At 37.2% G+C, this 27,265-nt stretch overlaps 1 protein-coding gene across 1 annotated transcript; it reads left to right on the top strand.

The window, feature by feature from the left end:
• The first annotated feature begins 820 nt into the window (after positions 1–820).
• On the top strand, positions 821–25,722 carry CYTIP (cytohesin 1 interacting protein). The gene is made up of 8 exons (XM_008578820.1): positions 821–1,063; positions 8,592–8,641; positions 8,924–8,978; positions 12,496–12,598; positions 12,808–12,901; positions 15,729–15,798; positions 21,894–21,960; positions 24,362–25,722. Exons 1-8 carry the CDS (start codon positions 890–892, stop codon positions 24,826–24,828), a joined length of 1,080 nt encoding a protein of 359 aa, XP_008577042.1. The 5' UTR covers positions 821–889; the 3' UTR covers positions 24,829–25,722.
• The last annotated feature ends 1,543 nt before the right edge of the window (positions 25,723–27,265 follow it).

Below are 27,265 nucleotides of genomic sequence, written 5' to 3'. Positions count from 1 at the left end.
CTTATCTGCCCCTGACCTCTGTCAAAAAAATAAAAAAATAGGCAGCTATGATCTTGGGCACTTGTGATGATGTCTTTGACCTATATGCACTTGCAGGGACAAACTGGCAATATTCTTGTGCTAATTCGGTTTTCCTGATACCTTCCTGTCCACCCCATTCCTCTCCCGGGACTACTTGCTAATGCTGCAGCAAAGTCCAGTCTAAGATATGGCCAACATTGTGCCCTAAATGTGCTGGTTTTCCCTTCCCGTTATACTTTGTAAAGATGATGGATAATTTTAGTAGGGACAGAGTAGTAGAAGGGCAACCAGAAGAATGCCAAATGCTCACAACCCAAGAGGCAGATATAATGTCTTTTTGATGAACATTAATGAGCTCGGGTGTACTTCAGGGAAAGTACATTACAAGGACTTTGTGAGAGAACATTATGACCAGCACCTCTCATTCTTGCTTATATTCACAAGAATTGAATGTCTGTACATCCTGACTTTTGCATCGCACTGCTATTTGTTAAGTAAGAGAATGGTAGAACTTGGGGAAGTTTTTCTTTTTTCTTAAAAATAAAAATGGCAAGATGGTGTTTTGAACACAACTTGCTCTAGAACATGAAAGCATATGAGTCCTAGCTGTTTGTGGGGAAAAAAAAAGTTTTTTTTTTAATTGTAAAAATTAGCTTGAGGTTCTTCCAAGAGCTTAAAGAAAAAAAGCATTGAGAAATGGGAGTGAACTGTGAGATAGGGTTTGTGTAACAAGTAGCTCAAACCACAGAAGTCACATGGGCTTTCTGCTTTGCTACTTTTGATTACTTGTCAGAAGGCTGTACTTTTAGCTTCCCCCATTCTGCAAAGCCACTCAACCATGTGCTAGCTGGAGTAATCTTTATTCACGATGTCTTTACAAAGGCTCATGCAACAGAGAAGCAATGGCAATTTGTTGGACTACTGCGCTGGTCCAGTGTATAGCTCTTACCCCACACTCACAGGCAGCCTTACAATGGACGATAACAGGAGGATTCAAATGCTGGCAGACACCGTGGCTACTTTGCCCCGGGGACGAAAGCAGGTATGATGGCTATTTTGAAACTTTAGAGTATTCATGTTCTCTTAAGGGCAAAGTGCTATATTTGTCTGACTTCATACTAAAAATGTTATTCCAGAGGCTTTGGAATTAGTAGTGACTGAGAGCATGAGTGAGGAAGGAGGTGAGATGCTGGAGAGCTAGTGGACCAGTCCAAAGATTTGAGAACACAATCAAATGCTTTTTTTCAAGCCATAACTTAAAAGATGATTGATTTTCTCATTTGAAGAGGTGCTCAGGTAAAATGAAAATCTTTAAGCATAGCAAACTCGAAGATGGTTTGTATGGATACAACCAGTATGAGAATTATTGATTTTTCTCCCCTTTATGTCTCTATTGATTCTTTCTCTCCCATCCTGCTCCCAGTTTTTGGTAGTCACTTCAGTTCATAATCAAATGAGAATTTATTTTTTTGAGGACAAATTTTGTTTACTAAATTGATTATCTTCAGCTCTGGGGCACTGGTATATGCTATTGGGAAGTAAGACTTTTTTTGGATGGGCGAATGCCAGATTGAACATCAGCTCAGCTGCTTATTAACTCTGGGGTGTTGAGCAAGTTGCCTGTGTCTCTAAGCTTCAGTTTTCTTTTTTTTTTTCTAAAATAAAGATAATAATGGAAGCACCCTTATTGGAATTTATACTGCTTAGGTAAGGAAATGTGCAGTGCCTAACACAGTCACTGATGTGTAGTACGTGCTCATTAAGGCTACATGATGCTATTTCAAAATTTCTATTGCAAAGCATTTCTATAGGGATGAAAACTTGTTTGCAAAAATGTCCAACTGAACTTATTTTGACTTTTTTCTTTGTTCTTCAATTTCTAAGATGTTTACAAAATTTTTTAACCATAACCTCTCCTCAGGTTTTGCTTATATAACTTGCTATAATGCCCACATATATATTTGAGTTTGGATACAGCACTTGCACGGAAAATATTTAGAATTGCTTTAGAGTGTGGATTTTTGCCCTTAAATACTTCATGGATATCATGTGCTTCTCTTAAGCCTTTTAATTTTGGGATTAGAAAGTTATAGCATAGTGGGAGAGTCATAATCTTTTTTCAGTGATGTACATACCTGATTGCTTGGTATTTTTCACAATGAAGATAAGGGCATAATTTACCATGATTTGGATTATTGTTCTTTCTCAACCCAAAGTGCTTTTATGATGTAAAATTCAATATCATGATGAATATTTTATCAAATTACAACCTGTCTGAAAATAAAGCAACATGTGATATATTCATTATTCAGTTTTCGGGATATAGAGCAGTCAGTTTTTCTTTCTCTATATTTGCCATGAAACCATCAGACTTAATATACTTCACTTGAGTAGGCTGTGATTTCATTCTTTTGATAGAATACTTACTGATAAACATAGTTGGTAATTTTTGAATCAGGGTGGGAACTTTCCATTCCTTATTTCCTCCCTACCTGCAGCCTCATTTATTTTATCTACTCTTCTGTCCAGTAATTTTAATGCTATAGATAGTTTTTGAGTACCTACAAGGTTTACATAAGACATCATGCTAAGTGTAGGAGGTACAAAGATTAGCAGGACAAGTTTCCTGCCCATATAGAATTTACAATTCAATAGACAGAACAAATAGGCTTTATACAAAGTGAGATGACATATATGCTCTCATCCAAGTAACACACTTTTGAATACAACCTTGAAGGATAGATATTCCAGATATTGAAGGGTATTCCAGAGCAAGAGAATAGTCAGTGCTGAGGCACAGATCCACATGCCTCGAGGGCATGTTTGTGCAAAGGCACATTATTAAGTATGTCAAGAGGAGCCGGTGAGTTTAGAGAAGGTGAGAGCGGGGGAGACCTCAGAGCTGGGCTGCTTTACAGAACACTTGAACAACTTCCCCCAAGAAAGCAGTAATCTGACCAGTACAGGGAGCCACTGAATGTATTTGAGCAGTAGAGGATTTTAGGAACCTTATTTTAGAAGCACGGTGGGTTGATAAGTGAGTAGAGACTAGCAGTGAGGAAGCAGCTTATGCAGCAGTCGGAGAAAGAGGAAGTGAGGGAATGGAGAGGGGACTAAAAGACTTGACTTTGAAAAGCACTGAAGATGGAGGAGTCAGATCTAGTTTGAAGCCTGAGTGAAGATACATGAACTGAAAAAAGGCAATCAGTAGGAGACACTGGTTACCAGAGGATGATAATGCACATGTGTGCATGTGTGCACATAATACACATATACACATACACATACACCCACATCCCCATACCGATTAATTTATGCATATGTTCTCATCTTTTATAGGTCTTCTCTTCTATCTCCCTTCCCTCATATTCTTTCACATGGTAGATTCCCCATATTCAAATAGCTTTTCCTTACTTTTGTGAGAATAGCTTTAGAAAACAAAAGTAAAACAAAACCTCTTCAACATGATACTTCTGATTCTACAGAATTATCATCAGTGAGACTTGACGCAAGCTTATCCCAACATTTCAGAACTTTCCAAATGGATGTTCATTTCCTTTAACTGGTTTTTAGAGAATAATTATCCATTTGGCACTAACTGAATTGCAGGCAAAAAGATCCCTTTGAGGCAACCACATGGAGCAGGTGTTCTCTGCCTACTGTTATTTTCAACAGTTTCAGGCTGACGTCAACAATTCATACTTCTTGTTATTGTTGGCTTTAGTTTCTGCAAAGCGGTATCTGGTTAGCCTGAGTTTCAGATTAATTTTCAGAATCAATTGGGTCTTTACATTCAGAATTGTTTAAAAATATGGCTGGCCAGTTGTCTCAGTTGGTTAGAGCATGGTGTTATAAAACCAAGATCAAAGGGTTCAAATTTCTGTACTGGCCAGCACCCCCTGCAAAAAAAGCCCAATAAAAATAGATTTCTGTATGTGCATATTATTATTGGGTCAGAGGTGTCAGACATCCCAGGCTTCTACTTCTGAATATAGTTTTAGAAAAAAAAAATCCCTGTAATGGAAAAAATTGTACGAAGGAGACAGGAGGAAATAAAGACAGTCTTCATAAATGTGGTAATGGCAAAGGGTAGCAATTGTGCCTTACTGCCCACTCTCCCAATGGTCGTAGGTTGCTTTTGGAAAGCAGTTTTCACTGAATGCTGTAGTGAGAACTGGGGACCTGAAAAATAGACAAGCTTGACTGTCATTAGTGGTATCACAAACTGTCTTTGCTTAATTTTCTTTTAGTTATTAAACTATTACTAAATAGGCAACTTCTGGAACATGATTTCACTTGCAAGTTTAGATAAAGAATTTGTGCTAATGTTAGTAATGTGTATATTTCTGGAATGGGTGGTGCCCTTCAAGAGCTTTCCCAGTATTTGAGGAAGCACACCCATTGGTTACCATGACTGCCAAGTGTTCCTAACTGCACCAAGAGACTGATCCTCTAATGATACTTTTAGGTAGAAAACTGTTAATTTTACTATGAAAGAATTTGAAAAGTATTATGTATTGTAGCATGCTTAGAATCAATATCCAACAATTTTTCTCAAAAAAGACATCCTTGAGCCTATAACCAGAACTTCCTGGGAAACTGCAACATTCTGTTTAGCTTCTTTAAGGCAACTTAAAAATTAAGAAATTGAGTTTAGCTGCATTGTTTTATTGTATCTCTGTATAGTCTACAGAGCCTTGCTATCCTAATGCTCCTGACTTAAAGTGGGGGTGGGGAGGGGAGGGGAGAAAAGGGGAGGGGAGAAAAGGGAAGAATTAGGGAGTGAGGCAGGAGACTGGCAAGGGAGCAGAGCACATGATTTTGGGACTTCTGAAACAACAAAAACAAAAATCCTCACCTGTGAATCAGTATTCTGCCCTTCTCCCATCCCCACACTTTCAGGAAATGAGTACACAGAATGGGGACCAGGAAGTACAGTCTGTAACTTAGCAGCAGAAGTGGCTACAGTGTTGACCTTTGAGCTTCTGTGTGGCTAGCTAGCTATCTGGCTGAGCTAGAGATTATCTCTATCTTGGGCAAACTGACAGCTGAAGTATTTGATCTTGGTTTCCCACTAAACAGGGATGTGTAGAATCACTGCATAGCAGATGAAATACTTTTTAAATATTTATGCCTGATCTTTTAAGTCATCTGACTGAATACAGAAGAGCGATCATAAGCCCAGCTCTGGGCATCATTATATTTGTGGCTAGCAAGGAGTTAAGCAGCTTTGTCTAGTCAGCGGTCATAATTGAATGTGTAGTTTGCAAGCCTGCCAAATTGCTAAACCTAGATTTCTCATATTAGATAATGTGTAATAAAAGACAGCTGTTGCCAGCATATGCTGTGAATTGCACACCAGTTTCTCATTCATGATTTTTGGTGCCAGCACTACAACCTTGAGGAAGAGCTATGGCTGGGAGGGCAGTTTATAGAACATAGACTCCACAGATCAGATCCTCGAATAGGGTGGCTTGCCATAAGAGTGCAGGGAAAACTTTTTACAAAGTATGAGACCGTTGATAAGACCTTAGACATACTTTCTTTCACTTAGGCATATTGCTGGTGTGTGAGCTAGGTTGAACCCTGAGAATATTCCTTTCCACATTGCCTGAGTCTGAAAGCCCAGATCAAAAATAAGTAGGCTGTGTGTCAAGATGTGGCACGTGTCAGAGAATCCGATGGTGCTTAATTTATTTAAATAGTTTTTTATTTAATTGTTAGGTGCCTAAGACAGGCTCTTTGCTAAGACAGAATGGAAACTAATTTATAATTTGACTTACTATGATTTTTTTGCCAAATCAGTTAGTCCACAGGAATTGAACATCTTTTGTGCATCTCATGTTGTGATAGGCAAATATTTTCATCTTTAACTCATTTTAGCTAGATAAAAAGGTTAGAAAGAAAGAGATGGGAGATTTCCTTCTCTATAGAGGTCTTAGATCTGTTTTGTGGACCTAAAAGATTTCAGATTTGAATCTATCCAGAATAATTTTTGATTTAAAATGTAGGATGTGTGAAATCTTAATGCTACTATCAATGCTACGATTATTGTCCTAGTAAAAGGGCATTTAAATTTTTCAAGGTGCAAAATTTTAACAATTAATTAATTCTTGCCAACATTCATTCATTTAATAGTTACATATTTAGGCATATCTATGTTACTTTGTTTTCTGTTAGTCCTTTGTCTATGCTGCTTGCTGTTTTGGGATTGAGATTATTTTTTGTATTTGTCTGGATTTTTTTTTCATTTTTAAATCTTGCTACATATTTGGGATTTTAAAATTTTTATTTTTAGTGATTATCCTTGAGTTTTTCTTATGAATATTTAATTTAATAAAGGACAAAATTGAAAATATCTTAATATATCCCTCCTGAACCTGAGTATTTTAACTTGGATCTCCTATGAGCACTCAGTTGCTTGCCTTCTTGTCCAATAGTTTATTTGTATGTGGCTATTTTTCTATTTTTAAGTTTCCACTCTTTTTTTTTTTTTCCTTTTTTTTGTCTTTTTTCGTGTCCGGCAACAGATCACAACCCTCAGTGTCGCGCCCGTACCGGACCTGGACCGGCAACGGGATCGCAACCCTCGGTGTTGCGCCCTCACCTCACTCAGCCAGTGAGCGGGAACCGGTCTGTATGTGGGATCCGAACCCTCGGCGGGAGCGCCACCACGCTCCCAAGCGGCACACTGTAGCAGTGCGCCACCGGGCCAGCCCCTAAGTTTCTACTCTATTCCAGGCCCATACTAGGCACTGGTGTAGAGAGTAAAACAAATACATTCTCCAAGAAGCCCTAAGCACATGGAAGATTTTGTACAGAAGACACGTATTTGGTCTAGTATGCACTTTGCATAAATATATACATATATGTATACATATATAGTTCCAATATATATGAATATATGAATAATATGGTGAATATTGATTGCAAGAGTAATATTTTAAAATAAAAGCCCTAGTTATGATTATAGATGACATAATTAAATATGGCCTACTTAAGCACTTTACAGTCTGAACTAAGGGTTGATGACAAGCCAATAAAGACAATGAAAATAGATTAAGAAAATGTAAGACAATATAAGGGAGAGACTGAGAATGCTTGGGAATATCAAGTTTATTGCTCTCTTCCACAAGAATGCAGCCTACTGCACAGCTGTATGGTCCTCATCTTTATTAATGGTAGATATCAGGTACAAAATCAGGGTGTAACAAACAATGCGAATTGTTGTAGGCATTCCACAGCTAGTCCTTATAAATTAAAAATAGATACTTTTAGCAATTATAGTGAATGTTTTTGGGTCTGAGCCTTCCTATTTCAGTCTTTGGGATGATATAAATGAGTTAAGGTCCAGAACCGACAAAAGAGGAAAATGTAACTAATTTACATGAAATAGTGGGAAGAGATCACCTCTCCATTACATTAACTTTACTGACCAATGGCTGAATTCTTCTCATGGGGCCATTCCAGAAAATTTGTGAGATTGCTGGCATTTGGTACCTAGTAATTCAAATTCCCTACAGTATGTAGGTGTCTTTTCTAAAGAATGCTTTCATGGGTATTTCATTTGTGTAACTTGTCATATACATATACATTTCTTCTGTATATTTTTCTCAGGTTTTCATCCTCTACATACAGTATTTTATTTATTTGTCTGGACTGATTGTGCCTTGATCTCCTGGCATTTTATGTATTTACTTGTGTATAATAATCATATTAGGTTGACAGTTAAACACCAGGTTAGCTAGTAGCATAAACTTATGTTTTAAGCCCTTGGACCAACACTTGAGAAAGCACTAATTAACATTTACTAAATTTTTCCCAAACAAACATACAAGAACTTGCTGCAATCCCCTCAAAATAAGGTGCCACCTTTTGTTGACTTTTCCACTATTTAGAATGATAAAATGTGTCCTGAAAGCTTATATTTGTATGACGTTTTCCAAAATGTGCAGAGGAGTGAAGGTGATACTATGATGTTCTAAGATTCATTTTCTTTCTTGGCTGGAAATCTCACTGCTCTCTTCTAAAACAATTGCAAAAATAAATCATAAACAGAATTGAAGTTTTGAATCACTGGTTTCACCTGAATTGTGTTCCTGTATATGAGTTGGTTCTTTAGAGATTGTTTTATCCTGCTAAAAACAGTAACATATCGAACTATTATAATAAACACAGTCATTTCATTAATATCTCCAAAAACTATCAGGTATTTGGATTTTATATGTTATTCTATGGATGTTATTTTTCGATTTCAGTGAGATTATAAATTGTTGCAGTTAATGTTTCAGAGGCTGCTTTAAACACAGATCAGAAATGAAGTTCTCTTTTGCAGCTTTATAGCTTTGCCACATTACATTAACTCTTTTGCCACAGTGTGTTACTGTACAAGTCTCTTTTAATCTTTTAAAAGATTAAAAGATTGCTATCACTCCAGAATGTAAATTACTCCATTTAAGAAACAATTTCTCAGGAGAAGTGATAAAGAACCAAGTCCTTTGTGATTTAGAACAGTTTACAAATGTATCATAAGGACCTTGAGATAACCGTATGCTTTTTGTATTTTTCAGCTTGCTTTGACCAGATCAAGTTCTTTAAGTGACTTTTCCTGGTCTCAAAGGTAAAGAGATTCATTTATTTTTTGGTCACTCTCCAAGATATTTAGGAGCACAGCTCTCCAGACTGTTGATCACACATACTCTTTCTCTCTCTTTCAGACACACACACACACACACACACACACACACACACACACACACACACACACACACATCATAATACTACAGTTTACATAAATGTCAGCTCTTTTTAATTGTGATGGTATTTTTGATGATAACTATGTGCCAAATGTGATACTTTGATCTTCATGCAGTTTTTTTTTTTTTTTAAATTTTTATTACAGAAAGCTTGTTACTGTGGAAAAGCAGGATAATGGAACATTTGGATTTGAAATTCAGGTGGGCAGTTTTCAAATTTTTCAGACTTCCAAGGAAGAAAGTGGCTTTGGTAGTGTTATGATATCTTCAAAGCAAAAATGAAGTTAAGATTAGAAAATGATGCAGACTGTGACTTTTACTCAGTGTGTGGTTGTTTTTGGTAATTTTTTTTAGTGTGTTGAGTACTGTTAAAGAAAGAAAACATTGAAGCTGATAAAATAAAACCCCTGAGATATGCTCAGCAGCTTGTGCTTAGTTGCTTCAGTCTTCCCTTATGTCTGAGACTGATCAGAAATGCTTGCTATCAGCCAAGTCTTAGATAGGAGAGTGAAACACATTTTACAGATGTGCATTTTATATATTTGCATTTTTATGTGTTTTGCATAATCATATTCTTATACTGCATATCAGATTTTAAATATTTACTTTGGTATTCAAGAAATAGTTGGAAGACTGTGTATCTGTGTATATGGAATGCATATATTCATGTATAGCTGCTGCTACATTTGCTACTAAAGATTTCATGTTGGATATAATAAGAAGTTTGTACTTTTTTTCTAATGACAACACTTTAAAATTATTATTTGAAACACTTAGAACATTTGGCTCTACTTGCAGATTGCTTCATGTTGTAGGAAATTAACAGTTTTTACAGGTTTCAATATAATTGCCTAAGAACTTTACTTTTTATTTGCTGTTTGCTTTTTCATGATCGTATTTGTAGGAGTAGTGAATTAGGTCAAATAAAGTCTAGTTCAATTAAGGGCAACAACAGTAGCTTAAGTATTATTGGTTTTTTCCATAGCTCTTTTGCATTTCTTTCAGCTGTGTTTTACATAATCCTATTTTTATAGTATACATCAGATTTTAGATCTTAGCTTTGGTGCTGCTTTCAGAAAACTTTGGTGTGATATCAGCTCCACAATTGGAAAGTCAGTGTGTATTTTAAGATTAGAAACAGGAAGCTGCTAAGTAAAACATGTTTTATGAGAAAGAAACAAAATGGAACTCTAGCTGCAATGAACAGAGAGAAGGCTGCAGAAGAAAAGGTACCTTTTGCTTTGTGAACTCTTCTACTTTAAATTTGGTGAAATCTATAATTCACCACAATAACTGCTAAAATCCAGAAGATTTTAGAAGTATAGCACTCTCTCCTTTTCCTTGTTCACATGAAATCCTCCCTATTCTGTCATAGAAATGCTTTTTGTGACTACTTCTTTTTAAATGAGAATTGTCCTGAAGGATGTGCAGCATTTGCTACTGAAAACAGGATAAATAACTACTCACTTCTTTTTATTTTTTTTACTCTGCTATAATACATGTCAGTGCTTCCTTTTGTTTCTCTCCCATACCATGAGCACTTATTCTACATGGAGCAAGAGTCAAAGTTATCATCAGTAGACAAAAGGCCACAGAGCACCATTAAACCTCAGTGGATCAACATGAGCTAATAACTCCTTCACTTCTGAGTTGCAGCATGTTTGTGTTATCTCAGTGATGCAGGAACCCACGCCCTGCAAATTCACTCTGTGTGTGCTTCCCATTACCAGCTCCATGACATCATCCATTCTTTAGTATTCATAAGATTTGCAGCAGTCAACAAATAGGGGAAATACTTCTGGGAACTTTTTGAAAACCAGATAGAACCTCATGTGCCCATGTTGTGCACACTGTGAATGTACATTTAGGTCCTGCCTACCAGACAAGGGACACTTTGGAAGAGACCAGACCCACCCTCCCCACTGGTTTTCTGTGGGTGCTAGTTTTATGCTGTTTATGAGAACCATGCAACTTGATAGGAACACAGACTTTAAATTCATGCACAGCTGAGTGCATGTTCTCTCAATTCATGCCTTATGGGGTCTTTGGGAGTTTTAAATGAAATAACATATGTAAAGTACTTAGTAACATGCCTTATTAGATTGAAGGTCACTGGGTATGAGAAAGGATAATGTGATCTTTGTGTCTCTAAGAAATGCAGGTGATCATTCTGTCACTGGCTTCTGTAACAGTAGCTAGGAGACTGAGTAACAGAAAGAGAAGTATCTGACTAATTATGTTTTACTGTAACTTCGGAGTTTCTGCCTTTTCCTCACTTTCTCTGATCCCCAAATTTTACACCCATTGTGAACATGCATGCAGGTTCCAGCTGCATAAATCAACACATTTCCCCTGTATGGTCCTCACTTTGGTCGCTGGAGATGGAGGGTAGATTCTCACTGCTAATGAGAATTGTTACAATGGTGGTTTCCCGAAGAAGTGTCAGTTATGTCTTTTGTTCCTATACTCCACGAACTAGACCAGCCTCCATCTCTGGAAGAGTCTGGGCCGTAGAAGACTCCTGGCAGGAAAGCTGGTTTCTAAAAGTTACTTGCACGTGACTGACGTGTGGTGCCTCAGGGATTATCAAATGAGAAGGAATGAACATCAGACATTAATTTTTCCACAGAGAGCAGTACTGTAATGTGGTTTAATTTTAGGAATCAGATGTTTAAAAGACAACTCAGAACATTAATTTTGATTCTTAGTGGAACTAGGTCTCATCACTTAAATGTGTGAGAGAAAAATATGTATGTTACAGGTCACTGGGACACTATATCTAGCAAACATTTATTCAGCTTTGTGGTTCAAATTGGAAAAAAACCCCCAAAAAACCAAACAAACAAACCACCACCACCACCAGAGTACTTGTGCCAAGCTGAGGCAAGAGGTGAAGCGTAACTTTTTCTAATTTAGCAGGGTGATTAATGAACTGGTGAGAACTCATGGCAGGCATTCTGTTACAGGTCACTGGGACACTATATCTAGCAAACATTTATTCAGCTTTGTGGTTCAAATTGGAAAAAAAACCCCAAAAAACCAAACAAACAAACCACCACCACCACCAGAGTACTTGTGCCAAGCTGAGGCAAGAGGTGAAACGTAACTTTTTCTAATTTAGCAGGGTGATTAATGAACTGGTGAGAACTCATGGCAGGCATTCCAGAGAGTGCTCAGAAATGAAGGTAACTGAGCCAATTATAGTACTTTTGAATAAATGCAGGGCAGATTGTCATTATTAGAACTCTGATTTAAAATAATCATTGTTGGTGTGTCTCCCCTGCTGGATGTGGACTGTTTCTTACCTCCTGTAATGAGGGTTTTAACTTAGCAGAATCACATAGGGGTTTTTCTCTTTGCTCTTGGCCACCATTATTTTGTCCCATTGGGAAATGAGAAACTCAATTTTTCTTAATAAATATGTAATGATAATAGCATCAGATGGTCTCTTCGGCTTGAAAATATAAAATCTTGAGCCACTCTCTCCCACTTTATATCTCATGCCAGATGATTTTTTTTATAAATGGAGTTGGCTGCAGATCGATAGAATTGCAAAATCGGTACCTTTGATTCAGTTTATAGTCAGAAAAGCATTTTCAAATTGTCCTTTGCACTTATCTATTATACAGATTAATGGCAATTGGCACAATTTTATCTTTTGACACATAGATTTTGAGTTTTTTTGAATAGTAACTGTGTATCACCTTAATTTTCATAGACTTACAGGCTCCAGAACCAGAACACCTGCTCCTCAGAAATGTGCACTTTGATCTGCAAGGTAGAAGAAGACAGCCCGGCTCACTGTGCCGGCCTGCAAGCTGGTAATTTATAACTTTGCTCATGTTAGGAGTCATTTAAATAGAAAGAAAAGAAACCTTTTTGATACTGAAGATCAGGATGTGATTATTGCTTTGAATATTCTGAGCTCCTTTATGTTTCTAAGGTTTGGAGCTTGCTTGTTTTGTTTCATTTGCGTGTCAGGAGGGATTATTGAACCAATATAACGCTCATTTTTCTTGGCATCTCCCAGGTGATGTCCTTGCAAATATCAATGGCGTGAGCACAGAAGGTTTTACTCACAAACAAGTGGTTGACCTGATCAGATCGTCAGGAAACCTGCTAACGTAACTATCCGTCTAGTTCCCGTGGGGCTTCCAAAATGTTAAGGTCTCTCATAATGCCTGTTGAGTGAGTGAATAGACTTTTTGTTCAGGGATCACAAGAAGGGAGGGAGTGCCCCAAAGCTTTGGGATTGGGTACAAATGTTTTTATCAGTTCCTTTTGTTTCTCAAGGTTTCCTCAGACTTGAACATATCGTCAACATCTGAAATCAGAGGATATGGATAGCCCAAATGTCTGGGGATGGGGGGAGGGAGGTGGGGTAAGCATTTAAAAATGTATTTATTATTATTATATTTTTAAATGTCGAATTCAGTTAAACTGGTACATATTCTCTTCGGACTGAGAGGAACTGGTCCAATTTCCATGGTTGATATTATCTTGTGGCTAGAACAAATAAAAGGCCAGAAGGGCTGAGTTTTTTCGTTTATGCTACAAGCTAGTTATTTTTCTCTTCCAGACTTCCATTTGGAAGGAAGGACAAAGTCTGCTCAGCCCTACCCACTTCAAAACACACACAGGCACACCGACTGATATTCTAAGCTTATTAATGGGACATCGATATCCTCAATGACAGATTTGACTGACTTTTCCACCAGAACATTCCTAATACCTCATAAGACCTTAATAAGTAGTTAAAAGATGGAATTTGCTCATTTAATAAAATTGCATTTCTTGAATAAATACTGTGTTTCCAGCTCTGTGATAGTCCCATGAAAGACAAAGGTGAACTCTCTTAGTGCTTTAATAATTGTGGAAGGAGATGGCTAAGAAAAGCCTGAAAAATAAGTAACTTTTATATTTCAGTTGCTGATAACTGCTAAGAGGAAAGTAAAATAAGGCAGTGGGATAGAGCTTTGAGAAAGAGGGCTGCTAGTTTAGTTTAGATGTTTAAAGTAGTCCTTTCCGAGGAGGTGAAATTTGAGCTTAGATGTAAATAAAGTGTGGGAATGGTTATATGAACTCCCGGCAAGGACATTTCAGGTAAAGGAAGAGGTCTATGAGTTCTCAAAATGGGATTGACACATCCAAGGGACAGAGAGAAAGCCAGTGTAATATGTACTGGGTAGATTAGAAAGAGTATAAGAAATGAAGACAGAAAGTTGGCCAGGGGCAGACCATCAGTCTCATCAGCCATGACAAGGAATTTACATTTTATTCTGATTGAGGTGGGTCCTATATTATCCCATTCATTCTTCACAGGCACCTTCTGGGGTTAGTTTTATCCCTATTTATAGATGAAGCACCTGACGTTTAAAGACAACTTAGTTAAGGTCACCCAATATGTAAGCAATAGGGTTGGGGTTGGCCACCGGCTCTGGATACCAGGATCTGTTCTCTTCAGCTACAGCTGCTCATTGTGAGATGCCAATAGAAAACCTGTTGGAGGGCCTTCAGTGATTTTAGTCTAAAACTTCAAAGGATGTTTTGGGTGTGTGTGCCTGAGTAGTTTTAAAAGATGACCGGTGGAGGTAGAGGACTGAGTCTAGCTCTGTGGGTCCTGTGAGTTCAGGGTAAAGGACAGAGACAATCTTGCTTCAGAAAATCCTGGATCCAGAAGGTGGGAACCATAGAGAAAATGCTGCAGTTAGAGTCAGAGAAATATTTTCCATATGGATGAAGTGGGCAGACCACAGGTGAATAAAGGGTAGTAGATGAAGATAATTGCTGGAAATCCAGAGATCAGGAAAATGGGAGACAGTCTACAAATAGTGAAGAAAGTGGCCAATCCGTGCCTATATTTTTGGTTTAACATGTCTATTGCTTGGGCAGGTCAGATCAACGTTAAAAGTTCCCATGAAACACATTCTTAGGGATCCCCACTATTGCCCACAGCGTCAAGACTGCCTTAATGAGAAAGCAGACAGCATTTGGCTTGCTATCATCTCACTATCTTCGGTGTGATGCTATTAGAAATAGAAGAAAGTTTGTCTTTACATTTAATGGTTTTATTATGCCTTAACAAATTTCTTGCATCTTTATGAATATTTATAGTTTAGTAATCAGAAGGAATTTGAACCAGCACTTTAAAAATGCTTAGGTGTGTGATTCACAAATAAAATATATTATATTCAGATGGATGGTTTAGTAGTCAAAATAAAGGCTGAGTGCACAAAACAAATCAAATTACTCAGGATAGAACAAGTCTTATTTTTAGAGAAGCATTTGATGTAGGAAGAAAATAACACTAAGCTGATAATTCTAGGATTAAAGTTTATAAACTAAAGGTTTTGAAATGAAAGAACCATATGATGGTAATTATCTTATAGTAGTTCTGCTTCTGCTTATTCTAGCTCCAAAATTATAAGGCAATTTGCAGAGGTAAAGACTCCCAGAATTCTAGGAAGGAAAGGATTTCTCTCTGTTTCAAGAAATAGCATGTTGGTTCTACTCTTGTGAAAGTCCCTAGTGCGTATTGTTTTTGTTGTACCCCTTGTACTTAGCACAGTGTCTAGAGCCTGGCACATAGTAGATGCCCAGTAAATACTCACCGAATAAATGAGGTGATTCTGCTGGTCCCCACAAGAATAGATTCTGTTAGAGAGCAACCATCATAAAGTGGCTTCTATAAAATGAGCTACAGTTACAAATTAACCAGGATCTTTTCTTTCAGCCACCCTCTCAAGGGAAATATTTTTCCCATTTTCTTTCTCTGAATGTTGTCAGAGACTTGGCGTAGGTCCAGATACTTAAAGTGCTGTGAGAATTGTAATGTTTATGTTGCGTTTTTAGTATAGTCTGTGCTCAAAATGTAGTACTCCATAAGGATGGTACTTATTTAAATGAATCACTCATGCTATTTACCTCCACCTTTTTTTTTTCTTAAAACAGGATAGAGACTCTTAATGGAACAACTATTCTCAAAAGAACAGAGCTTGAAGCAAAGCTGCAGGTTTTAAAGGTAATTTAATTTAATTCAGTGAGCCACATTTTTCATCTTTGAATGTGTGATTGGTAGAATAAAGCTCTATTTGAGGAATTGAGATAGTCCTTGAAGATGAAATGTCATGATGAATCTAAACTGCTGAATTATCAAGAGCCACACAATTACCTTTGCAGGAATATCAAATTCCGGAAACCCAGCATAAATCACTTTCTTCCTTCCTCCTTATGTGTGTCTACGAGTCTCAGAGAGGCAACAGGAAGGCACATCATTAATGAAGGGGTCTTAAAGAACTTTTCAGTAATGCACCTGTGATCTCCCTCGATTTACATTTTATTTGGGGAAAAAAAAACAAAAAAAGAGGTGCTAGTCTTTTTTATCACTTTCCCAAGTGTTGCATGAATGTGCTGGAGGGCTTTTTCAGTGTTCTACTTTGTGTCCTTCCATTCTGCTTTATTCTTAAAACAAAGACCATCGCCCTCTAATCCTGTGGTTCTCCTTGAATCTGCTTTCATTGGCAAACACACTATTAATTTTGAAAGAGAAAAAAAAAAATCAAAGTTTCCATGAGACTGTACATAGTGCAGGATGTTCAGTGAAAATTCCCTGGGATGGTTCTTTGAAGGTCTTAAAAAAATCTCAGTTTTCTGGGCTGGTTAAGGTTTCCCAAGCCATGCAGTCCGGACCCTCACTCATGTACATCTGAGTCATAGCTTGGCTGACCCCCTCCCTTGGCCCCAGGTAACCTCTCTATCCTATTGCTCCCTGCTGCATGGCAATGAGGTAGCCAATCTGAGCAGAGATCACATGGCTTACTGTAGACAAATTGCTTATTTGGGCTTTGTTTAGAAAAAGCTGCCATTTATTAGTTTTATTCAGGAAGTATGCACTTATTAACTATTGAGCCTAAGAAGGTGGGTTTTATTTTGTATCCTTCCTTTATATACTATTTTATCTTGCATCCTTCCCTTCCCCCACATCCAGTTCATCAAGACCTGTTTTCTTCTTCACCAACATTGATTTTAATACTCTTGCCACTTTGTTTATCCCTGTGATTTTTTTACTCACTTTGTAAAGATACTTGAAAAAAAACTCTGCTGAGATTTTGATAAAAATTGAATTGCATTTATAAAATAAATGAGATTAATTGAAATCTTTATGGCTTTCATTTATTTCACTTTGAATTCAGGATCTCAATCTTTTTATTCAGGTCTTTTGTTTAATTCAAAAATATTTTCTAAAGTTTATACATTTTTACATATCTCCTATTATACTTATTATTATGTACTTTATAATTTTTCTAGCTAATGATAAATCTAATCTTTTAATTTTTCTACTATTTTTTGCTTTTGATTTTTGCATGAATTTTTAAGTCCTCTGGTCTTGCTGAACTCGCTTTATTTTAATAATTTCGAGGATTTCCTTAGATTTTCTACATAGACATCATATCATCTGCAGATAATAAAGGTTTTGCTTATTTATCCAAATTATTTAACTAATTTATTTTTCTTCTCTTATAGCATTGACTAGGATCGTCAGTATATTGAAAATAGTGATAGTTTTATTCTTCACTTTAAAGGGACCACTTCTAACATTTTGTCATTACTTTTTATAAGGAGTAAACAGTGCTTCATATCATATTTAGATTTTTTAAACTGTCATAATTAATTTCTTTTGCAAAACAGAGAAGTCTTAGTGAACAACTTCTTTAAAAAGTTAAACTAATTTTTCAGCCTTTCGGAGCAAAAAAGAAAGAAATATAGAAAATAACATAGTGATCTTATTTAAAACAAGAGTGAAAAAATAGGTTTATATTTCATGGGATAAAGTATTCATTTGCACAAAACATTATTTCATGCTTCTAAGCAATTTCTATTTTTTGAGTGTTCTCTCCTGAAGTTTTAATGTACATACTTTATTATTTTTTCTAGCAATGTACGATTTTTTTTTACATATCTCCATCCTCTTCTGAAACATCATGAGCACCTTAACATACTTTAAATGTTCAGTTAGGAGCCCGTATTCCCTATTCTTGCTTACTTTAGAGAATTTTATCCATTTTTGATAATTACAAAATATAGGTTTTTGTTCTATATAGTTGGTAGTGAACAAATACACCAGCATGTAGAAATGATGTGCTTGCTGTTGTTTTTTGCATTCTACTCCTTACCTTTGGGCTTACTTTCCTTCAAATTTTCAAATTTATTGCATGAAGTTGATAATAAAAATTTTGGTCTCATTTTTAAATTTCTGTCATAACTGCTATGTCTACATTTTTATTTGTACTTCTTTTATGCTTTCCCTCTATTTTCTTGATTATTCTCTCTAGAGTATTTTCTATTTTTTAATCTTTTGAAAAACCAGTATTTGGATTTGTTGCAATCTTTTATTTTTTTTTTTCTGGTTGTTTTAAAGATGCTCTTTTTGTCTTTATCGATCTACAGTTTCATCACAGTGTAATTAGGTCTGGATTAATTTCTAAATTTATACTGCTTAGACCTTGTAGTGCTCTTTTGATCTAAAGACTTGTGACTTTCTTTTTTTTTTTTTAAAGGGGACTGGTAAGGGGATCTTAACCCTTGACTTGGTGTTGTCAGCACCACGCTCACCCAGTGAGCAAACCGGCCATCCCTATTATGGGATCCAAACCCGTGGCCTTGGTGTTGTCAGCACCACACTCTCCCGAGTGAGCCACGGGCCGGCCCCTTATGGGATCCAAACCTGTGGCCTCGGTGTTGTCAGCACCGCACTCTCCCGAGTGAGCCACGGGCCGGCCCCTTTTTTCAGTTTTGGAAAGCTATCAGCTCAGTCTCTTTGAGTACACCTTCACCACTCCCTGTATTATCTTCTGGAATTCCTATTAGATATATTTTAGAGTCTCTTGATTTATCTTCCATGCTTCCTAATTACTATTTCATATTTTATATCACATTACTATTTTGTGTTATGGCCTTTTTGAATTCTTTAGTAATATCTTCAGTAATATTCTTGTTATCTGTGTTTTGTATAGAATGTGTTCTTTCTATTGAGTTTTTAAAACTAATTGTTTTTTATTGTCAGGTAGTTCTTTTTCATATCTATCTGTTCTTTTATTTCTTTGTTTCAAATTTCTTGCTCTTATGAACTTTGATCTCATTTATTGCTTAGAGAATTATAATTATTCTTATTTTCAAGTCTTCTTTGGATACTTTTCTATTTTTATTTTGCTTGGACAGAATCCATGTAGTGATTATCAGTTTTACTATCTTTCTTACCATTAAGCATCTGTGGGTGTTTTGGAGTTTAGGTTGCCTACGTCCTTTGGGTGGTAGCCTCTCCCTTCTGCTCATGTGATGGTTGGATAGTTGCTTCCACTCAGCACTTCAAGTTTCCAAATCCAGAGCAATGTCTGGCAGCTTAGATGCTTTGCCTGGAGAGTCAATGCACTGCTTAGCTCAGGTCATGAGGCTATACTTACATACTCCTGGATACAAGATCTACATGAGCCATAGCCATCAGCAGCAGCTTTTCTCAGCCTCCTTTTCCCAGTGGCAGAGCTTCAGTCAAGGTTCTTTTCTCAAGCAGGAACCTTGGCCCCGTCCTTTGCCTCAGAGAGGTGAATTTAAGCCACATATTGTCATAGGATCCAAATTTCTAGCTACCTCTTTCTGCTTCTCCAGATCCAGCAAATCTTTGGGTTCCTGCTTACCATCTTGCATTTCTGTCCCATTTCTAATCTTGAAACTGTGAGATTTCCAGTACATCTCTTAAGCTAGGAATGTTTGGTTCTGACCTGTAACCAAGGTCAGGCTGGCTTCCCCTCCAAACAATGACATTTACTTTGTGCATCATATGTAAGTGAGTATTCTGTTCCTCAAGACTCTTGTGGGGACAAAAACTCTTTAGAAACAGTGATCTTTTCTGAGGCATGTTTTCAGGGATTCCCTTTCTCCTGACCTATGATTCAAATGTTTAACGTGAAAACAGCACATCCAATGGGCTAGCTGGGAGAGCTAGTTTCTGATCTAGTTCTGCTATCCACTGGGTTTATAGCCCTTGAGAAATATTTTGTTACATTGAAACTTTATCTTCTAATCTGAATTTTTAGTGAAGATATGAAAATTAAATAACATATCTGTGAAAGCACAATGAAAGTACTAATGTGTCATGGAAATGTTTAGCTGTATGTTTCCTGTACACTGGGAATATATTTGGAGCCAATCTAAGATGTGATAGTTTAGGGTTGTCTCCGGAATCCATTCTTTCATGTATTCATTCAACCAATATTTACTGAGCCATCTCAGACATGGAGTAGGCCCAATGAGGTGGTATGGCCCAGTATGTTTAGAGCTCACATATCCTTTAATTCTCATCTAACCGTGAGAGTTTAGATTTGTTCAGAGATACAATTGTGATGTCAATAACACAGGCAGAAACAGACCCTGAGGAAAATAGGGAAGCTTGGTTACAGACTGAAAACTCTTAGTCACTTTGACACCTCTGCTCTTTACACTGGTATTTTCTTGGTTTTGGTGATGACATACTTATAATGACTGGGTCAAATGAACAAATTAGATATTTTAAGACCTTTATTTTCACAAAAATTAACTATTTGGCAAGCTGCGACTTTGTATTTTTGCATAGTCAGTGCAGAAATATAATTTCCTCTTCTTTCTATATTTAGTTTTGACTGTCAACCTATCCTTATGCTTTTCTACTGGACTCTATTCTCTTGTAGGAAATAAAATCTCTTTAAAAAAGAAAGGAGTTTTTATATATGCCAGAACCTTGCTAGTCTTATATTCTCTGGATCCCTAATTCTGACCTTCACGCAACCACAGGTTTGCACAGGTAATAAGAGGTGTGAGTCAGGCAGCCCAGCAGTCTTATAGCCATTATACACTATATTATAGTACAGAAAAAACAAGAAATTAACTGAGCCAAGCATTTCATTGCTTTAATTTATTGCTTGCATATTATATTGGCAACCATAAGGATTGCTGTTAAATGTTACTGTTATCGGGGATTAGAAAATCCCAGCTAGTTATTGTTCAGTCCCTGAAGACGGAGGAGCGAGGCATGTTCCCCTTAAGCATTTAATGAAGTTCATGTAATTTTATTGCTTTCTTTTTCTTAGGCCTTTTTTCTACCAAATGTAGTTTTTTCTCTTCTTTCTTAGCCTTCGTCAGCTCCTTCTAGATTACTTCATACAAAGGACTGCTTGTTTCCAACTAGGCTTTCTTTCCCTTCCTTAGGATAAGTGTCCACAGGCAAATCTGAGCTGTGTGCACCTGCTGGGCTTGCTATAGGAGCCAGACATGGCAAAGGCGTGGAGTAGAGGACAAGGAACAGGGAAGAGGATGAGCCAGTGACTGTCTTGCCAGGTGCCTCTGCCTGGTTTGCTTTCTGTTTCCATTCCCGCAGCCCCTCCGTGGGCTAGGCCAGGCCTTGCCTGCTGTCCTGACAATTGCAGCAGCCACTTCTTTCCCATGGTGGGCCACTGCTGTTGTGTGCTGGGGCAGCCAGGGAAGGAAGCAGTTAAAAAATCAGGGTGCTCAACAGTGCTCTAAGTTTAGCCCTCCAAGGGAGCATTTCAGATCAGGTTTGTTCTCCTTTTTGTCGTGAAAAATAAATAGATGTCCAGCAGAAAAGGGGCGCTGGTTTATAGGTTGATGATATGTGTTGAGTGTTTACTAAGTTCTAGTCGATGCTGGAAGCATTTTATATCTATTAACTCATTTAATCTGTATGACAATCCCAGGGTTTAGGTTCCATTATTGTCTTCATCCTGCAGCTGGGGAATCCTAGAGTGTAGATCCTGTCTAAACAGCTACTAAGTTCTTACAAACCCAAACAATCTGGTTCTATATTTTCAAAAATAAAAATATACACATTTTATTGTTTTTCTTGGTTTTTAAAACAAAACTGTTTGGTGCTACTGGGCTATTTCTTAAGAAAGTAGCATTTCCTATATTCTCCTTTTATACAGCAAAAATCTTTTAAATGAACGGAAGGGGTTGGTAGTGCTAGAAAGAAAGAAAACATTTTTAATGACAAATCTCAATACCTAGAAATAAATTGCTATTTTTGCTACGGTTTCCTAATAATTATCACTTTTTTCTTCTTTCTCACAGCAAACTTTGAAGGAAAAATGGGTGGAGTACAGATCTCTGCAGTTACAGGAACAGCGCCTGCTTCATGGTAAATGCGATTTCCTGTTCTGAAACCACACTAACATTTCACCCTTGCAGCATTTCTGCCTCTAAGTTGTTTTAAGATTAGCATCACTACAAGAAAAATATGTCTAACACCCATCAATGATACTAGTCTGTGTTTCTTTGGCATGAACTTTGGACTGATCTATGTATTTGGAGGAAGAATAAGTCAACACATACCCTCTTCTCCGTACACATAGCAATACACATGCTCATAGTAGGCACCTGGGGATTTTTGAAGAGCAGTAGGAAAGATTGCTTGATTTTCCTATTATTTCAGCAAATGAATTAAATTCCTGCAATCATGGCTCAGGGGCTGTGTAGTTCTCAGAACTACTATTGAAGCTGGAATAGTTGTGAGCTTCCTGGGTAGCTCCCATCATTTGTGCAAATTGTGTAAGTTACATTTATGCAGAGAAATCTTTGTTCATGGTTCCCAAGACCAAGACAGAAATGTATAAGATTATCATAACAGTAAATACATAACTCTTGCCATTATATGCAATCTGAAGAGAAGGTTGAGTTTGAAATTTGTTGATTTGCTGTTTGTTGTGTGACTGATGTAACCCAAGGAATGAACCTTTCTGTACAAATAATTCATTGAAAACACTAGTTATGTGGGTGTGAAATAAAGGTTATGTTTTGTTTAGATAACACTGAGCTAAGTCTCTATTTATAACCTAGAAAATCTATTAAAAATGATAATCCCTTCCCCCCAAAAGTGATAATCCATTTGTTTACAGAAAAGAATACGATTTAATCCTTAATTAGGCACTAATTTACATCTTAGAGGTTTGGGTTAAAGTTCTGTTTTTTTTTTTTTTTTTTTAATAGAAGTGTTTGAAACTTACATACAAGTTACTTCTCTCTCTCTCTCTCTCTCTCTTTTAATGTTTTTAAGTTAAAAGTTTTTTAAAAATTCATATAGGTATTTATTTTGGGGGTCTGAGATTTGGTAGAGAGACAGAGATTCAAGAACTTGTTTTCATTCTTGTTAATTCTGCCACCTCCTAGCTTTCTGTTTTCATGAGGGTGTTTGAGAAGCCTTTGCCTCCACTTCTGGAGCATCCTGAATGGCCTAGTGAATATAGGCAGTTGTGGGGTACTATGGTAATGGCCTTGTATGGACAAGATCCTTGGGTCAGAATCCCCATAAGGTCGTTGCATACACATTTTTTGAGAGATTGAGGGAGTTCTCTAGTCTGCTTTTTCTAGACCTACAGTAAACATTCGGGGCATGACATTCTATAAGGCAATTGCTCTCCAGTCGGAAGAAATTCATTAGTTCATTGCAAGATGAAATGAAGTAGGATGTATTAGCAAAGAGAAAAGCATAATGACTAGCCACTGCAGGCTGACCATGCTTAACCTTGCAAATCAAATGTAAAAATAAAAGTTTCTTTTTATATTGTCAACCAAGGTCAAAGGACAGAAGCAGTAAAGTTAATAGAACCATTTCTGAGTGTACAGTGTTCTATTACTTTTCCTGAAGCAGAATCACCTTCGAATTATGTTTTTCTCAGGCTGGTGTTACAAGTATTGTCTTTTCTTTTAGCAGCATACCAACCAACTCAGCTAGTGGGACAGGATGTTGGTGTGTGACTAACATTTGAGTCTGGAGGGCCCAAAAATAGGTTAGGAGGGCTGATGAATAAATTCAGCCAAATGTAAAATTTAGTTTCTTCAAATAAATTATTACTCATCTGACGACAGGGATGGTTTCTGGATACAGTACCATTTCAGAGCATTTAAGTATTCCAAGATGATACTTGAGGCATATTGATACTGGAAGATATATTTGATTTCATAAAACCTTTTGGTATAAATAACTTTAAATGCTATATTTTTGAATAACAGTTTCCCATACATTGCAAATGATTTTACAAAAATTTTCCAATTATTAAAAGAAAATATACAGTAAGAATCAGAGGAACTAAATGGAGAAAATCCATAAAACAGCATTTTCCCAAGTATATTCTTTGGAAGTCCATTTCTGTGAGAATTTTAATAAAACTGACTCCAGGGTCAGTTAAGTTTAAGAAATGATCATTTTGGAGATTCACAAGTCACACTGGCACACTGCCAGTTGGAATGAACTGTTCTCATATGAAGCATCTTGTTTAAATTCATTCTAATATTATAATTTATGTGACCATGGAGCCATTTCTTTGGAACCTGGTCCATGAACAACAGTTTGGGAAACCTTACTATAAGGTTTATCAAATGGCTTCATAAACCGTCACTTACTCATGCAAGTCAAAGTTCAGTGAAAAATATTTTCACCGTTACTCTTTCTTGTGTTCTTCCAAGAGAAATTTGGGTGTACTTGTTTCTAGAGAGTGACTTTCAGATCCATTCCACAGCAGACTTTGTTCTCTGCGTTCTAGGTGATGCAGCTAACTCCCCAAGCTTGGAAAACATGGACACGGATGATTTGTCCTTGTTTGGAACCCTGCCTGGGCCAGCCCCAGCCCTTATGGACCGGAATCGACTGTCCAGTGAGAGCAGCTGTAAGAGCTGGCTGAGCTCCATGACAATGGACAGTGAGGATGGCTACCAGACGTCGGTGTCCGAGGACTGGAGCAAGGGCACCTTCAGCCGGCAAACAAGCACAGACGACGAGTGCTTTGTCCCCAAGGATGGGGAAGACTTTCTGAGGAGGTCTTCTTCGAGCAGAAACCGCAGCATCAGTACCACCAGCAGTGGGTCCATGTCCCCCTTGTGGGAGAGCAACTTCTCAAGCATGTTTGGGACCCTGCCCCGAAAGAGCAAAAGGGGAAGCGTCCGGAAGCAACTGTTGAAATTCATTCCTGGTCTTCATCGTGCCGTGGAAGAGGAAGAGAGTTGCTTTTGACGGGTTATGGTGCCTTTCGGATTAGCTCATTTCACAAATGTCTCTAGAATTGTGTAGGTCAACTCCACTTAGCTTGGTGGGAAAGTGCGCAGGAATTGTGAAACTGACATCCTATTTCACAGCAACAGTGACCTTTATTTAAACTTTTATAACATTGTTTTTGCTTCTTAAATCATTTTTCAATCAGAACAGCTCAAGTACTAAACGGACATTAGGGAAATTAAGTAACAAGTTGGATAATATAACTAATTCAAGTGCCTGCTCATTCTAATGCTGCCTGTGAATGCAAAAATAGTATTTATTTTCTAGATTATCCATGTTAAAAATTGAGAACTTTTTGGAGTCAAGTGTGAATAAGGGAATGACAGACTACCATAATCTAGACTACCTCCCATAGGTTAATTGGTAGGTTACAAAACCGTAGCCTGCGGGGAGGCTTAATAATAGACAATATTGAATGTTACTGTTCAGATCTATGAAGTGTTATAAACAAAGATGACCACTTTTTCTCCTGTCCACAGTGAAAATAAAGCAGAAAGCGTAAGAGTTAATGTGAGAGGTTAAGCTTCCCGAGAACCATGGAAAGATGTGGGCTGAGATGGGTGCTGAAGGAGATTATAAGGTCTTTTTTATAAGCAGTCTAAACAAAATGGGAGGGAATCTCATTCTTCTTGCCTGATTCAACTTTTATATTGCCTGAACATTGATGAAAAGTCTAGAACTCTCAGGATTCTACAGCTTTGTGATTATTTTTGCTACAAATGTCTAAAACTCAAAAAGTGAGAGCCAGGAAAGTATTCTCTTCCTGTAGATCTTTTTTTCACATTGCTCCTCACTTTGTATTATATATCCTGAATAGTTATCACCGCAGCATTCTTTTGCCCATTAGTTAGGTTAATCTTACATTACTCCTAGCCTTTCAGTCATGTATTTTATTTAATATCCATTAAAGTCTATGATTTCTCTGCTTTGCTTGCACAGCTGCTCATTACCTATATTAGACAACCTGGACAATGTAATAAATAGTTCTTAGCCCATTAGTTAGGTTAATCTTACATTACTCCTAGCCTTTCAGTCATGTATTTTATTTAATATCCATTAAAGTCTATGATTTCTCTGCTCTGCTTGCACAGCTGCTCATTACCTATATTAGACAACCTGGACAATGTAATAAATAGTTCTTACCAGTTTTAAGCTCTGCATGTGTGTGTGCGTGTGTGCGTGTGTGTGTGTGTGTGTGTGTGTGTGTTTGGGAGAAATAAAGACAGTTGACTTTGAGTGGAACTGCTGTACTTAAGTAAACTAATTTAAGAGATGATTCATTTTGAGAAAAAAGAGGGTATGGTAAGGAAGCTTGTACAGTAAGAAATAAATAATAAAATAAAACAAACACAAAAAGATTTCCAGTTGTTACGAGCTTTCTGTTAACTCTTTAAACTCAGAAACATCCAGTGGGCTCGGTCTGAGAGTCATTCAATTGAAAGGCAGCGTGTAGCAACTTTCACGGGAACAATAGCAGTCCCATCTACCATTTACTGAATGCCTAGTAAGCTAAAGTTGCTTTACATGAGAGACCCGCAATTACTCAATAGTAGGTGTTAGGCACATAGATGAGAAGGCAGGACTTCAGAGACATTCCCATGGCTTCATGGTTAGTCAGCAGCAGGGCTGTAATTGGAAGCCAGTTCTTCCTGGCTTTAGCCTGTCCTCTTTGTCTAGATATTGTTTACTCAAAAGAGTTCTGGTGTGGTATAGTTTTCACCACAATACTTTTTATTCCACCTGACAGGAATACTTAAAATGCAGAATTGTAAATACTGTATAGACAAATACATAGTCTTTGGTAAATAGGAAAACCAACAAATATTTGGGGTGACTCTTTCTCCTGGCCTCCACAAGCAAGTTTTCAGATAGAGGCCCATTAATACCTACATGGTTAGCAATGCATTTATTTTCAACAAGAGCTTGCAAACCAGTTATGATTCAGTTGGTATTGCTTATTTCTCATCATAGTCTAGAATTATCACGTTAAAGATTTGCTTACATGAATGCAGTATTTTCTTTAATTGTATTTCAAACAAAGTCTGGCGAAAGAAATATCACATTTATTTGAGAAGAGATGACTCTAATAGCTTCTCTAATATGAAAAAATGCATTGAGAACTACTAGATGTTATCTGGGAAAGAAGACCATGGGTCACCTGCTTTTCTTGTGGCTTTAATACAGAAGTGTAATACTTCTGTATGACAGTAAACATCAAACACACAAAGAGGACGGGGAAAGGACAGATCAAGTATCACTTTAGTCTATATTAAGAAATGAAGTCAAGAGTTAGATATGTTCTGGGAAAGGGGAAAAACACTGGTTAACCAAGGTACAGGAAGGAAGGGTATGTCATGTTTTGTGTGTTCACAAGCTATGAGAAAACTAGTGATTG

The sequence above is a fragment of the Galeopterus variegatus genome, unplaced genomic scaffold (assembly GCF_000696425.1).
Source record: "Galeopterus variegatus unplaced genomic scaffold, G_variegatus-3.0.2 Scaffold1764, whole genome shotgun sequence".
NCBI lineage: Eukaryota > Metazoa > Chordata > Mammalia > Dermoptera > Cynocephalidae > Galeopterus > Galeopterus variegatus.
Note: the sequence above shows the minus strand (reverse complement) of the source record. Positions and strands in the feature narration are given on the sequence as shown.

Excerpts from the sequence above, each read along its gene's own strand:
- CYTIP (XM_008578820.1), top strand. The coding sequence starts at position 890 with ATGTCTTTACAAAGGCTCATGCAACAGAGAAGCAATGGCAATTTGTTG. Across the intron at positions 12,599-12,807 it reads CTGTGCCGGCCTGCAAGCTG|GTGATGTCCTTGCAAATATC; the intron begins GTAATTTATAAC and ends GGCATCTCCCAG. Across the intron at positions 21,961-24,361 it reads GGAACAGCGCCTGCTTCATG|GTGATGCAGCTAACTCCCCA; the intron begins GTAAATGCGATT and ends TCTGCGTTCTAG.